General features: G+C 43.7%; 1 protein-coding gene across 1 annotated transcript in view; it reads left to right on the top strand.

The window, feature by feature from the left end:
* Nucleotides 1-14,591, top strand: part of LOC311135344 (cytosolic carboxypeptidase 4-like) — a gene marked incomplete at both ends in the record, with an annotated part of 81,788 nt that overhangs the window by 20,454 nt on the left and 46,743 nt on the right. The window contains 2 exons of the mRNA XM_084169285.1: nucleotides 9,412-9,543; nucleotides 11,513-11,606. Of these exons, the coding sequence (XP_084025411.1) occupies nucleotides 9,412-9,543; nucleotides 11,513-11,606 (226 nt within the window). The remainder of the gene's footprint in view (nucleotides 1-9,411; nucleotides 9,544-11,512; nucleotides 11,607-14,591) is intronic.

Here is a 14,591-nt window from a genome sequence, read left to right as displayed (position 1 = left end):
AAAAGTAGTCAAAAATATAAATAGTAAAGTAATACCCCAAAAAACGACTGTTTTTTTACTTAAGTACTTTACACCACTGTCCGTCAGCTTTTAATAGAAAGGCCAGCCCAACAGGTCCATCTGACTGATGTTATCCATTATGTGACAAAGCTTCACTGACATGGATGCATACCCTCATATCTCCACTAGTGACATGTGGCCACTTGTAGGAATAGGATAAGCTTTCTCCATTCATATTCATTGACCTGTTTATTGTAACCCACACTAATGAAGGGTTTATGGTAACTGGTATCAGCAGCATCAGCTGGTTTCTAAAACCCCATTTTGATCTCAAGCTATTTTGACAAGAATGAGAAGCAATGGTCAATTTATATGGTGCTATGCAATATAATAGATCAATGTGCTTGTGTTACTACTTGAATTAGATCCCACAACTCTTTACTTTCACATCTGTTAGTGCTTTCATTATGCTATTGCTAAACAGCACAAATTGTTTTATTGGTCTCATCTGCATTCCAATAAAAGCAAAGCTTCGCCCTATACTTCAGGGCCTGATGAGCCTTTTCTCTCTGGTCTACAAAACATAGTACAGTCAGTCATCTAATGGGTGCCTTTGACTGGATTCTTCACATTTAATGGGTGTCCTCCGATCACTAAAATGCCAGCTTTGAATATTGATGCAATATCCAATAAAGCCAGTTACGCTTTTGAATGTTGGTTTAAGTGGTTTTTCCACTGTAATTGCTGTAATATTGTATCATAAACTAGGATTTGTATGCCTGGTTAAGCATTGTTGTGTGTCAGTGATTAGTAGAAAATCATACCCGATCTATTCCACTCCACGGACCGTCGGGCAATTCACATGTGTAAAAGCAGTGAGAGATCATTCAAGCGGATAGACAATCTAATAGCATATTTGGATTGCGTATCATTCAGTGAAAATATTGTCCTCATGCGCCCAAGCAGCTTTTATTCATGCGTTAATTTCATTATGGTGATTCTCACTGAGAAGTGTTTTCTTGTTATTTTTTTTATTATAATTTTTTTTATATACTTTGTTTATTGAATTTTCAGTACCAGCATTTAGTAAATAATTGCACTTGAAAGTTATTTGGTATGAATATGGAACAACAATTTGAAGACAACGATACAGCAAAACATGGAGAGACAGACATGAAAGAAAAAATAGACATTAAGTACATAAATAAGATAAAACACAAAAAAAAAAAAAAAAAAAAAAAGGGAAAAATATCTGTTTTGATCCAGTTGTTATAGGTCAGCTAGCACAGTTATTACCGTCCTGTCACGGTCGTCGAGGAGTGAAGGAGACCAAGGCGCAGCGTGTGAAACGAACATGGTACTTTATTTAGTTAAAGCACAAAAAACAAGAAACACGACTAGTGAAGTCCACAGTCAACCTGACTGAAAACGGAAACAATAACCCACAATGCCCACAGGAAAACATGCAGTATAAATATGGCTCCCAATCAGAGATAACGAGCCGACAGCTGACACTCGTTACCTCCGATTGGGAGTCAATGACCAAACCTAGAAATAAACGTGACAGAAATGCAAACATAGAAAATCACCCAAAACCCAACAAAACACAATACACCCTGGCTCAAATACAAAAGTCCCGGAGCCAGAGTGTTACAGTACCCCCCCCTAAAGGTGCGCACTCCGGGCGCACCAGCATACAGTCTCGGGGAGGGTCTGGGTGGGCGTCTGTCCACGGTGGCGGTTCTGGCCCTGGTCGTGGTCCCCACCCCACCTTAGTCACCACCCGCTTCCCTAGCCTCCTCCACATGACCACCCCCCAATTAAACCCCACTGGATTAAGGGGCGGCACCGGACTAAGGGACAGTACCTGACTAAGGGGCGGATCCTGGCTGGCTGGCTCTGGCGGATCCTGGCTGGACGGCTCATGGCAGGCTGAAGGATCTGGCTGCTCATGGCTGGCTGACGGATCTGGCTGCTCATGGCTGGCTGACGGATCTGGCTGCTCATGGCTGGCCGACGGATCTGGCTGCTCATGGCTGGCCGACGGATCTGGCTGCTCATGGCTGGCCGACGGATCTGGCTGCTCATGGCTGGCGGAAGGCTCTGGCTGATCCTGTCTGGCGGAAGGCTCTGGCTGATCCTGTCTGGCAGAAGGCTCTGGCTGATCCTGTCTGGCAGAAGGCTCTGGCTGATCCTGTCTGGCGGAAGGCTCTGGCTGATCCTGTCTGGCGGAAGGCTCTAGCGGCTCTGGTCTGGCGGACGGCTCTGATGGCTCATGGCAGACGGGCGGCTTTGCAGGCTTTAGGCAGACGGGCAGTTCAGGCCCCGTTGGGCAGACGGCAGACTCTGGCCGTCTGAGGCGCACCGTAGACTTAGTGCGGGTGGCCGGAACAGGCCGGACCGGGCTGGCGACGCGCACCGTAGTCTTGGTGCGGGTGGCAGGAACAGGCCGGGTCGGGCTGGCGACGCGCACCGTAGTCTTGGTGCGGGTGGCAGGAACAGGCCGGACCGGGCTGGCGACGCGCACCGTAGACTTGGTGCGGGTGGCAGGAACAGGCCGGACCGGGCTGGCGACGCACACCGTAGACCTGGTGCGGGTGGCAGGAACAGGCCGGACCGGGCTGGCGACGCGCACCGTAGACTTGGTGCGGGTGGCAGGAACAGGCCGGACCGGGCTGGCGACGCACACCGTAGACCTGGTGCGGGTGGCAGGAACAGGCCGGACCGGGCTGGCGACGCGCACCGTAGACTTGGTGCGGGTGGCAGGAACAGGCCGGACCGGGCTGGCGACGCACACCGTAGACCTGGTGCGGGTGGCAGGAACAGGCCGGACCGGGCTGTGGAGACGGATAGGAGGCCTGGAGCGAACAGCGGACACCACCCGTCCTGGCTGAATGCCTACCCTCACACACTCTGTGTGAGGCATCAGCACAGGACGTACAGGGCGGTGTACCCCTGGCCTGGTGGCCTCCTGGATACTCCCCCTTTTCTCCTCCGTCAGCCCCGTCGTCCATGCCGTGTGCCCCCCCCTAAAAAATTTCTGGGGTTGACACACGACCCTCCGACGATGGCCCTGCTGCCGCCGTTGCTCCTCTCTCGCCAGGGCCTTGATCCTTCCCCAAGGTCCCTTGCCTCCGAGCATGTCCTCCCAGGACCACGATGTGCCCACCTGGGCCATCGCCAGCCTCTCCATCTCCTTGCCCGGTGCCTCCTCCCATGTCCAGTCTCCCTGCTCCTGGACACGCTGCTTGGTCTTTCTTTGGTGGGTTATTCTGTCACGGTCGTCGAGGAGTGAAGGAGACCAAGGCGCAGCGTGTGAAACGAACATGGTACTTTATTTAGTTAAAGCACAAAAAACAAGAAACACGACTAGTGAAGTCCACAGTCAACCTGACTGAAAACGGAAACAATAACCCACAATGCCCACAGGAAAACATGCAGTATAAATATGGCTCCCAATCAGAGATAACGAGCCGACAGCTGACACTCGTTACCTCCGATTGGGAGTCAATGACCAAACCTAGAAATAAACGTGACAGAAATGCAAACATAGAAAATCACCCAAAACCCAACAAAACACAATACACCCTGGCTCAAATACAAAAGTCCCGGAGCCAGAGTGTTACACGTCCTTAACATCCGAGATGTCGTATATGCACATACCAGGCTTCTTACATCACCAATATATAAATATACATCACTCTGGAACTGCAGGGAAATGTATTCTTTTAACATAAGAAAAGAAGGGAGCCCACTTTGCATAAAATTTGTCTACAGACCCATTGAGTGTCTGTTTTATTTTCTCCAACTTTATGCAATTCAAAATAGATTTAATCCAAAGAGCATGAGAAGGGGCTGCAGAGGATTTCCATCTAAGTAAAATTAATCGTCTCGCTAACAACGTGACAAAGGCAATTACATCCTTATTCATTTTGGTCAATTGTATTGTGGGTAAGGAAACTCCAAATAATGCAATGAGAGGGTCTGGCTCGATCTGTGTGCCGCTTAATTCTGAGAGTGTGTTAAAGATGTCTTTCCAGAAACCAACAAGAGATGGGCAGCACCAAAACATGTGCACATGATTAGCAGGGGACTGGTTACATCGAACACAATTAGGGTTCACATCCTTGTAAATTTTTGAGAGTCTTGCTTTGGTCCAGTGGGCCCTATGAATGAGTTTGCATTGGATGAGGCCGTGTCGAGCGCAAATAGAAGAGCTATGTACCCTTTTGAGTGCCCCTTCCCATAGTTCATCAGATATTTCCTCACCCAGTTCCTCCTCCCAAGAGGATTTGATATTGTTTAATGAGATGGCTTGTAGTGAGCAAATTTGACTATAGATTATTGACAATGTGCCTTTCTGATTAGGAAGTGGGGTGAGAAATGTGTCGAACTGTGTTCCACTAGAAAGGTTGGGGAATCCTGGATCTATGCTGCGGATGTAACTCTGGACTTGTAAGAACCTAAAAAAATGATGTCTGGGGAGACCAAATTTAGCTGATAGTTGTTGAAACGTACTAAATGTATTGTTAGTATACAGATCTCTGAATCTTTTAATACCGAGATTAGACCATGTTGAGAAAGCACCATCAATCATAGATGGGGGAAAAGCTGGGTTTGAGGCTACCGGAGCCAAGGAAGAGGTTGTTTGAAACCCAAAGTGGCGCCTAAATTGATTCCAGATCTTCAATGTTGTTTTGACACATGTATTATTGGTGAAGGAGGAGTAAGGGCCTGTAATAGAGGAGTGAGCGAGGGAAGACAGTGATGCCGGTGTAGACGAGGCAGCCTCCATCTCCAGCCAAGTTGGGGGTGGGAATATTACTCTGCTCTGCAACCAGTACTGAATGATCCTAAGGTTAGCGGCCCAATAATAGAATCTGAAATCTGGTAGAGCTAGACCGCCGTCTGGTTTGGGCCTCTGCAAGAGCTGTTTTCGCATCCTAGGAGGCTTTTTGTCCCATATAAAGGGTAGAATTAGGCCGTCGATCTTTTTGAAAAATGTATTGGGTAGAAATATTGGAAGGCACTGATAGAGGTATAAGAATTTAGGGAGAGTATTCATTTTAATAGAGTTAATTCTAGCAACTAAGGAGAGGTGTAGCAAAGACCACCGTTCCAAATCGTCCTTAGTACGGGTTAAGAGAGGAGCAAAGTTGGCTTGAAAAAGGTTTTCAAACCTAATTGTGACATGTACCCCGAGATAAATAAAACTACTGTGTGCTATTTTAAATGGCAAGTTATGTAAAGGGGATTTTTTTGCAGCCATGTTAAGTGGCATCAATTCACTTTTACTGAGATTTAGTTTATACCCTGATATGTGACCGAAGGATGCGAAAGTGGCAAGGGCAGCAGGGACAGAGACAGAAAGATTGGATGTGTATATTAATAAATCATCTGCATATAAAGACAGTTTGTGTTCGTGCCCGTATCTGACTATGCCTTTGATGAGGGGGTTGGAGCGAAGTGCTATTGCAAGTGGCTCTATGGCGAGGGCAAACAGTAAGGGACTTAAAGGGCAACCCTGACGTGTCGATCTTTGCAAAGGGAAGCGATCTGATTGAGTGTTATTAGTCCTGACAGAGGCTTGGGGGGATGAGTACAGAAGTTTTATCCAGGTCATGAATTTGGAGCCAAAGCCAAATTTATTTAGAGTGTAAAAAAGGTATTTCCATTCCACCCGATCAAACGCTTTCTCCGCGTCCAGGGATATAATGGCTTCAGAGGTATTGTCGACAGAAGGATTGTATATAATATTAAATAATCTTCGGAGATTGAAGAATGAGTGTCTATTTTTTATAAATCCTGTTTGATCCGGAGAGATAATTGATGGGAGGACTGTTTCTAGCCGCGTTGCCAGAATTTTGGCTAGAATTTTATAGTTCACATTTAGCAGGCTAATTGGACGGTATGATGCACAGTCAAGAGGGTCTTTGTTTTTTTTAAGAATAACACAAATGGTTGCTTGAGTGAGAGTATGTGGGAGAGCACCATTTACAAATGCATCATTGTACATTTCAATTAGAATAGGGGCTATTTTGGTGATAAACTTTTTATAAAACTCTGTCGGGTAGCCATCAGGCCCTGGGCTTCTCCCAGATTGAAGGGATTTGACAGCGTTAGACAGTTCTTCAACAGTGATCGGCTGCTCTAATTTTTTTACCAAATCCCGGCCGACCGAAGGCACAGATAGTGAGTGGAAGAAATTATCAAATTCCAGTGTATCCGCTTTACTTTCAGAGGTATATAGAGACTGGTAAAATCTCTTGAACTCCTCATTGATCCCCCCAGGATCTAATGATATCCCAGATGATGTACGAATTTTTGTAATCTGAGATGATGATGATTGTTGACGTAACTTGTGAGCTAATAATTTACTGGCTTTCTCTCCTTGTTCATAGTAAGTGCTCCTAGACTTGACAAGCATTTCAGTAACCTGGTCTGTTAATAGTGTGTCAAATTCTGCTTGCAGAGTTAAACGTTCCTTATAAATATCCGGGGATGGTGAAACGGCATAAATGTCATCTAATTGGGCAATACAGCGTGTTAGCATAGATAACCTATTCCTTTTCAATTTGTTCTCATGTGCGGTGTAGGAGATAATTTCACCTCTGATATAAGCTTTCAAAGTTTCCCAGAGAGTAGACGCAGAGATGTTTGGGGTTCTATTTGTAATCATGAAAAAGTCGATTTGACTCAAAACAAAATTGACAAAGTGTTCATTACTGAGCAGTTGAGTTTTTAGTCGCCAAGGCGGTCGCTGATTGTCAACATTTTGAAAAGCTACTTCCATAGTAACAGGGGCGTGGTCAGATACAACAATTGGGTTATATGAACATGAAGTTATGGAGTGGAGGAGCCGGTCATCAACAAGGAAGTAGTCTATGCGCGTAAAAGTGTGGTGAACCGATGAGAAAAAAGAGTATGCTTTCCCAGCTGGATTAACCATTCTCCAAGGATCTGAGACTGCGAATTCAGACATAAAGGTTCGAACAACTCTAGCTGAGGTTGATAGGGTGGTAGGTTTAGTGGAGGATCGATCCAATTGTGGGTCTAACCAACAGTTAAAGTCACCTCCTAAAATCAACATATGGGTGGACATATCTGGGAGTGTAGAGAAAACCGATTTGAAAAAATCACCATTGTCCCAATTAGGAGCATAGATATTAACAAGAAGAACCTTTGTATTGAGCAGCCTACCACTGACAATTATATATCTACCATGGGGATCTGCGATCACCTTAGAACATGTAAAAGGTACCGATCTGTGAAGTAAAATAGCCACCCCTCTCGCCTTACTCTGAAATGAGGAATGGAACACCTGACCCACCCATCTGCACCTAAGACTTGAGTGTTGTGATACCTTCAGATGAGTTTCTTGGAGAAAGATGATGTGAGCTTTCAAATGATGAAGATGGTGTAGCACCTTACTACGTTTAACTGGGTTATTTATGCCCCTGCAGTTCCAAGTAAGAAAATTAAAGCCATTCCCTCCAGCAGTATGGGCTACACTAGGCTGAGTCATATCTTAAGAGAGAGAGAGGATGTGTAAAGGACAAGGTACAATGTAAACTGAAGATCTTAGTTGAACCTAAAAGCGCAAATGTAAAAAACAAAGACAAACGAAGAGGCACAAAAAACATATACAAACTATATACAAATAGAGAGTGAACAAACCCTTCCCTCACACCCGCCCTTGCCGAAGCATCTCCCCAAATGAGATGCAAGCAAAACCCTAAATACGAAGAAAGTTTAGAGCTAAGCATGATAACTCTTACTCTGTGCTACCTAAGATTAGTGACCATTTAACTAGAGTAAGCCAAACATGAATAGAATGGTCCCCAATAGAGTCTAAGGAAAACTATCCTCGATTAAGAGAGGTTTAACCTCGACGCAGATGGTAAATGATCAGACTGAAACAGCCATGCAGACCCCCAGATATTGGCATTAGAGGCGGCAAGCCTGGGCTGGAAATAAAGAGATAAAGAAGAGAATGACATTCATATGTCGATGAACCCAGCAGAGATGGCTTCGTTAGTCACCCATTCGGCCTGCTAACTAGCCTGCTAGGAAGACCAGCTAGCCAACCATTTGTTACAAACCATGCGGTACAACAGCCGCTTTCACGTTCTTGTTGATGAAATCTGCCGCTATAGCCGGGTCCTCGAATCTGTGCCGTCCGGTAAAGTCAGTCTCAAAACCGCAGGGTAGATGAGGCCGAACTTCACGCCCGGGCAGGTGTGTAGTTGGCGTTTCACAGCTCCAAAGCTAGCCCGCCTCTTAGCCACAGCTGTTGTGTAGTCCGCAAATATCGAGACTCTTTTACCCTTATGTAGAAGAGGGGATGCTTCTCCCGATCTTCTCAGTATGTCGTTGCGGACGTGAAAGAAATGCACCCTGATGACAAATGGTCGTGGGGGTTCTCCATCCCTGGGTCGGCTACGCAGAGTGCGGTGAGCCCGGTCTAGCAGTGGCTTCTCCTCTAGCCCGAGCAGCTCCTGAAGTAGCTGGGCCATGTACTCCGTGGGTCTTGGGCCCTCCACTCCCTCCGGTATTCCCAGTAGACGAATGTTGTTCCTCCGCATTCTACTTTCCATATCTTCGCATCTATTATCGAGGAATGCCACCCTAGTTGTCAATGAGCCGACGTTAGCCTCTAGCTCGCTAATGCGAGTGCTGTGGTCTGTAGCCCCTCGCTCCAAATCCGATAAAGTCACCCCATGTGCGTCGAGCTTATTCTGTATACTCTCGATAGATTTTTTAAGCTCGTCTTTGATCGTTGATATCTCTGACCTGAGGTTGGTAGAGAGACAGTCAATTTTTCCGAAAATGTCGGCTTTGAGGGTGCCTATCACGGATTGTAGCATCTCCACAGTCAGTGTTTCCGTGGGGCCGGCATTGGTAGCGTTCGGTGGCGGGGGTGAGTCGGGAGAAGTTGCAGGCTTGTTGCGGCCTGCTCTTGCAGACTCTGTTTTTGGTCGGGTTGATGTCATTACGAATTTAAATTTATTAAACTTGAACTGAGTTGTTTATGGGTCTCTTCAGATGCCTGGGGAAACAGAAATGTATGCAGTTTTGCAAAGTTAAATATATAAATTTGGTCACTAACTCAGGAGCGATAGGGAGACGCGTGCTACATCCTTGGCTTCCAACAGCGCCCCCCGTTTTCTTGTTATTTTAAGTGGTGGATAAAATAAGCAAACCACATTGGCCTAAAACTGTTTTAATTACTCGAATCAAATCTTTATCTTCATTTTAGCTTGATCCCTTTTTCTACCTCATAGAATGTTTAATTTTCTCTGAAAAATAACTTGTGAACATTTGCACTGGTGTAAACCGTGTCAGTGGGTGGTCACACTCATTAGATCTGGGGGTTACTGACTGCTGTCTGTGGTGTTGTGTCTCGATCAGACCGTCGTATTGGGATGAAGGCAGAGAAGGCGGAGGCTGTGCTGCCAACTCTGACTCTGCTGAAACAGAATGTAAAACACGCCAGGAGGACGGCAGCCTGCCTTTGGGTCCTCCAGGTCTTCTGCTCCTCTGGTAGGTCAATGACCCCTCAAAGCTTCAATCACACTTCACTGCTTTGTCTGTTTTGTGATTTACTCTCAATGTCAACAGTATCCAGAATTAATACAAAGATGTCTATGGGACTCTGTGAGTTCAGGGAGTATGGAGGAGGTCTGCATTCTGAAGAGGCACCACACATTTGACTTGAGTGCAGACGTGCTGGTGCCCTTCATTTAGGATAGTAATTACAATTGAATGAAAACATACTGTATCTAAATATTGACCAGTGAAATGATAAAACAACATGGTCACAAGGTCAGAGCTGCAGCAGGTTTATGTCTGATAATTTTTACGATGACTGTAAACTGTCAATAAGTCGTTTATACAGTCGCAAGTGAAAAGTCCTCTGTAGCTCAGCTGGTAGAGCACGGCGCTTGTAACGCCAAGGTAGTGGGTTCGGTCCCCGGGACCACCCATACACAACAATGTCTGTAAGTCGCTTTGGATGAAAACGTCTGCTAAAATGGCATATTTATTTTAAGTCTACACACCCTTTGCAGTCTTCAAATTTTGCTGCCTTAAAATTAAATCATAAAAGGGATCCAATTTGATTTTTTCCCCTATCGATCTACCAACCTACTCCACATTTTCAAAGTGAATGAAAATGTATAGAACATTTTCCAAATTACAACAATATACAAAAGGAGGATGTATTTATTGCGTATGTCTTCACACCCCAGAATTAATACTTGGTGGGAACACCTTTGGCAGCCATTACAGCTGTGATTAATTTTGAATAGATTCTACCAACCTTGCACAACTCTTAAGGCAACATATATCCTTTGTTTTTGTCAAAATTGCTCAAGCTCAGTACATTTGGTTGGGAATTATTGATGGATATATTGTATTTTTTAAGTATTATGGTGGTAGCATCATGTTATGGGTATGCTTGTCATCGGCAGGGACTGGGGAGTTTGTCACGATCAAAATAAATATGAAAGGAGCAAAGACTAGTAAAAAGATAAAGGAAAACCAGCCTGTCTTCTGAAAACCTAAACCTGGGATAGAGTTATATTTTTCAGCAAGACAATTACACAAATGTTTATGCCAAAGACACACCAGAATGGCTTTCCAATAGGTGTTGTGTGTTCCTGAGTGGTCTAGTCTCAGTCCTGACTTAAATTTGTTTGAAAATCTTAGACAAGGTTTGCTGCCCATCACTGATTCCCAACCAAATGTACTGAGCTTGAGCAATCTTGACAATAACAATGGATATATGTTTCCCTAAGAGTTGTGCAAAGTTGGAAGAATATACATATAAAAAGCTGGTTGAATCAACGTTGTTTCCGAAGTTATTTCAACCCAAAAATGCAATGTGATTATGTTGAATCAACGTGGAAAACTGATTAGATTTGAAAAAAGTTAGATAATTTCCAATTTTTTTACACAACCTTTAACCTAAAATCAATGGCAAGGTGACATTTTTGGTTGATTTCACTTTGAATTCACGTTAGCTGACAACCAACTTTAAATCAAAACTAGACGTTGAACTGACATCTGTGCCCAGTGGGAAGACTGTGCATGGGGTGTGTAGACTTTCACTAGGCACTGTAAATTGAAATGTTTTGTCTGTAAGCATACCTAAATTATGTGGTTGAAGTTAGAATTTTGGTTGAAGTTGAGGTCTCTTGAAATTCCCATGAAGCCAGTAGATTTCCACTATGGACTCGTAAGGAATTGGACAGGGAGAAACATCATCAATCAGCACCAACCATTGAATGCAATTATCAATAGCATTTCTATCCATGTGTGCCTTTGTTTGTGGTCCTCTGTAGCTCAGCTGGTAGAGCACGGCACTTGTAACGCCAAGGTAGTGGGTTCGATCCCCGGGACCACCCATATACAAAAAATGTATGCACGCATGACTGTAAGTCGCTTTGGATAAAAGCGTCAGCTAAATGGCATATTATTATTATTTATTGTTTACTTCTTAATCTTTCAGTCACCACGGCTACGCTGCTGGGACAAAACCGAGGCCTGGACGTTATATTCAGACTGATACCCCCTCACACTACGAGGAACATACGCACCATCAAGTGAGTATCGTATATCATGTCCACCTGTCATTGGCTGTGCCAGAGAAATGCCACAGCTACAGCCCGAGCTCTACAGTATACCCACCGCTGCATTCTCTAAGCGCTACACATAACACGGACGGATCAGGTCACACTGAAAATGAGACTAACCAAGTGCTGGGTGAATCAAATACTGCACTTTATATGATTTATAGCCCAAGATTTAAACATAAGTTCTGCTGAAGTGCTGTTAATTGTTCTCTGTAGTTAGCCAATATGTAACAATCTTAGTGCCCTTATCAATAGGCTTTGGCCTAATAAATGATTGTCGCACGAGAGGTATAATGTTTATTGAAGGTTTACTGAAGGTACAAGTTTATTAATAATATCATGAATTTGGCATTCTATTTATAGGGCTAATGGTAACTACTTCTAAACTTCCAAAGATCCAATCAACCATGGATGAATGATAGTATACCTAGCTTATCATTGAAATGATGGTGTCCTTTGGGCAAATCAGATGTCAATGTAGATTTCATAAATCCAACCTCACTCTCAATTTACTTTCACATATAGCTTGTTTAAGAAAAGTTAGAGGAGTTACTTTAAACTGTTCAATTTTATTTAGGTAGTCTATGCAAAATTGTATGGAAGCTGATCAATGTCTAAATGTGTTGACATGATAGCTCAGCTGAATCAAACACAGCTGGTTTCCAAAGCTAAGCAGGATACTTAGAGGTAGGCATCTGGATGGTAGACTTGTTCTCACTGAACTGTATTACCCCTCGTATACCAGTAGGAGTCAATGTTCAGGCAGGAATCCATCGACACATTTTATGATTTACTTCAATCTTTTTTTGGGTTTATGGCATGATGTTGAAACGATGACGTTGACTCAAAAATACAATTTTACTATCAACATTGAAACAAGGTCAAATAAAATATGCCTAATCAAATATGAAATTCAACATAATTTCAACCACCCAATATACACGGAGTATACAAAACATTAGGAACACCTTGCTAATATTGAGTTGCACCAACTCAAACTGGTGCGCCTGGCACCTACTACCATACCCAGTTCAAAGGCACTTAACTATTTTGTCTTGCCCATTCCCCCTCTGAATGGCAAAGATACACAATCCACGTCTCAACTGTCTCAATGCTTAAAAATCCTTCTTTAACCTGTCTCCTCCCCTTCATGTACACTGATTGAAGTGGATCTAACAAGTGACATCAATAAGGGATCATAACTTTGAACTGGATTCACCTGGTCAGTCTGTCATGGAAAGAGCAGGTGTTCCTAATGTTTTGTACACTCAGTCATCACTCAATCAATCAAATGTATTTATAAAGCCCTTTTTACATCAGCAGATGTCACAAAGTGCTATACAGAAACCCAGCCTAAAACCCCAAACAGCAAGCAATGCAGAAGCACTCAGTGTATATATTGTATATAGGATGAAAAAGATTTGTAACATTTCTATGTGGAATTGTCATGGCATACATAGTTCTGACGATTATGTTGAAATTAGATTGATGTAACTACCTGTTAGGTCAGTGTATTTAAGTTGAACTCTAATTTCAATGTACTGTATACAACGCTGGTTGAAATGAGATGACAACAGTACTGGTTGTTGACTTTTTTCTAATCCAATGTATTTTCCATGTTGATTCCACATTTTTTGTAATTTTACCCAGAGTGACTTACAGGAGCAATTAGGGTTAATTGGCTTGCTCAAGGGCATATCAGCAGATGTTTTACCTAGTCTGCTCAGAGAGTCAAATCAGCGATCTTTCGGTTACCAGCCCAACACTCTTAACCACTAGCCTACCTGCTGCCCCACGTCACAATACGTTGACAAATTACATTGAAACAACGTTGATTCAACCAGTGTGTGCCCAGTGGGTCTAGTTCACAGATATCGCTATAAAATCACTCACTCTGTCATCACTCTGCATGACAGCAGACTATGGAGCACCACTAAATTTCAACATGAACTTGAGTACTATAGATAGGTTTGAGTATAGTATACTTGGACAGCTCAATTCATAATTTAACTAAGCTAACTGTGTCTTATGAGATAACAAAGTTTAGCCTCACTCAGGAGAGGCTGTAGTGTCTTCCTAGTACTGCTAAAGGGCATAGGTCTACTTTGTCGCCACCATAAAGCCAAGAGCCCAAAACAGAATGTGTGTTGTTGCTTATAGATTCAAACATTATTTTTGTCTTATATCAAAAATAGTTTTACCCTCTACCAGCAAGAGAGGTTTTACGTTTTCTAAAACTGAATCCCTTGAAAAGCGGAACCTTTTTCGTGTCGGCACAAATTGAACAATTTGCATAAGTTTGCCTGGCTCAGATTTGTAATTAAATGTGTGCCTTAAAGCAAGAGTCCGCCGGGCAGAGGAGGAACTTGCTGAACCTGCATTCATCAAAACTTTCCCCAGTAGCTCATTTAAAGGGAAGTAGGTTACTCATGTTTAATGGAGTTGGATCACGGCAGGGAGCATATCTATTGGCACTTTCTTTCTGTGCAAATGGAAAGGAAATTGTTACCGCCTTTGGCAGCAGGGGGGAGTTTGAACACCTGACGTTCTCACTCAATTTGACCAAATGTTATAATACTTTGCAAACACTAACGTACACAATCAAACACATACACATGAAAGCAAACACACGCAGGCCAAGCGCACACACAGGCACACAAGCGACAGGCACACACGCACAGACACAAACACATTTGTTAGTAGTGCCTGCTATCAACAATCCAGCACCAGAGATCCCTGCTCCCAGCTTGGATTCTGATGGGAATTCTGACACATGCATTTATTTGTTCACATGTTGGAATAGGAAGAGGCTTATCAATCATGTATGTAGTGAACGGTGCCCTCATAGCCTTTCCCCAACATGGTAATGAAAACGCAATACTGCCAGATTTCCCTTTTTGTTGCCTATAGTGTTGACTGTGCACCATAGGCTATTTTTTCCCATAGGGAGAGCCC

The sequence above is a fragment of the Coregonus lavaretus genome (genome assembly GCF_964263955.1).
Source record: "Coregonus lavaretus genome assembly, chromosome: 9".
NCBI lineage: Eukaryota > Metazoa > Chordata > Actinopteri > Salmoniformes > Salmonidae > Coregonus > Coregonus lavaretus.
This window is presented reverse-complemented; position numbering and strand designations above follow the sequence as displayed.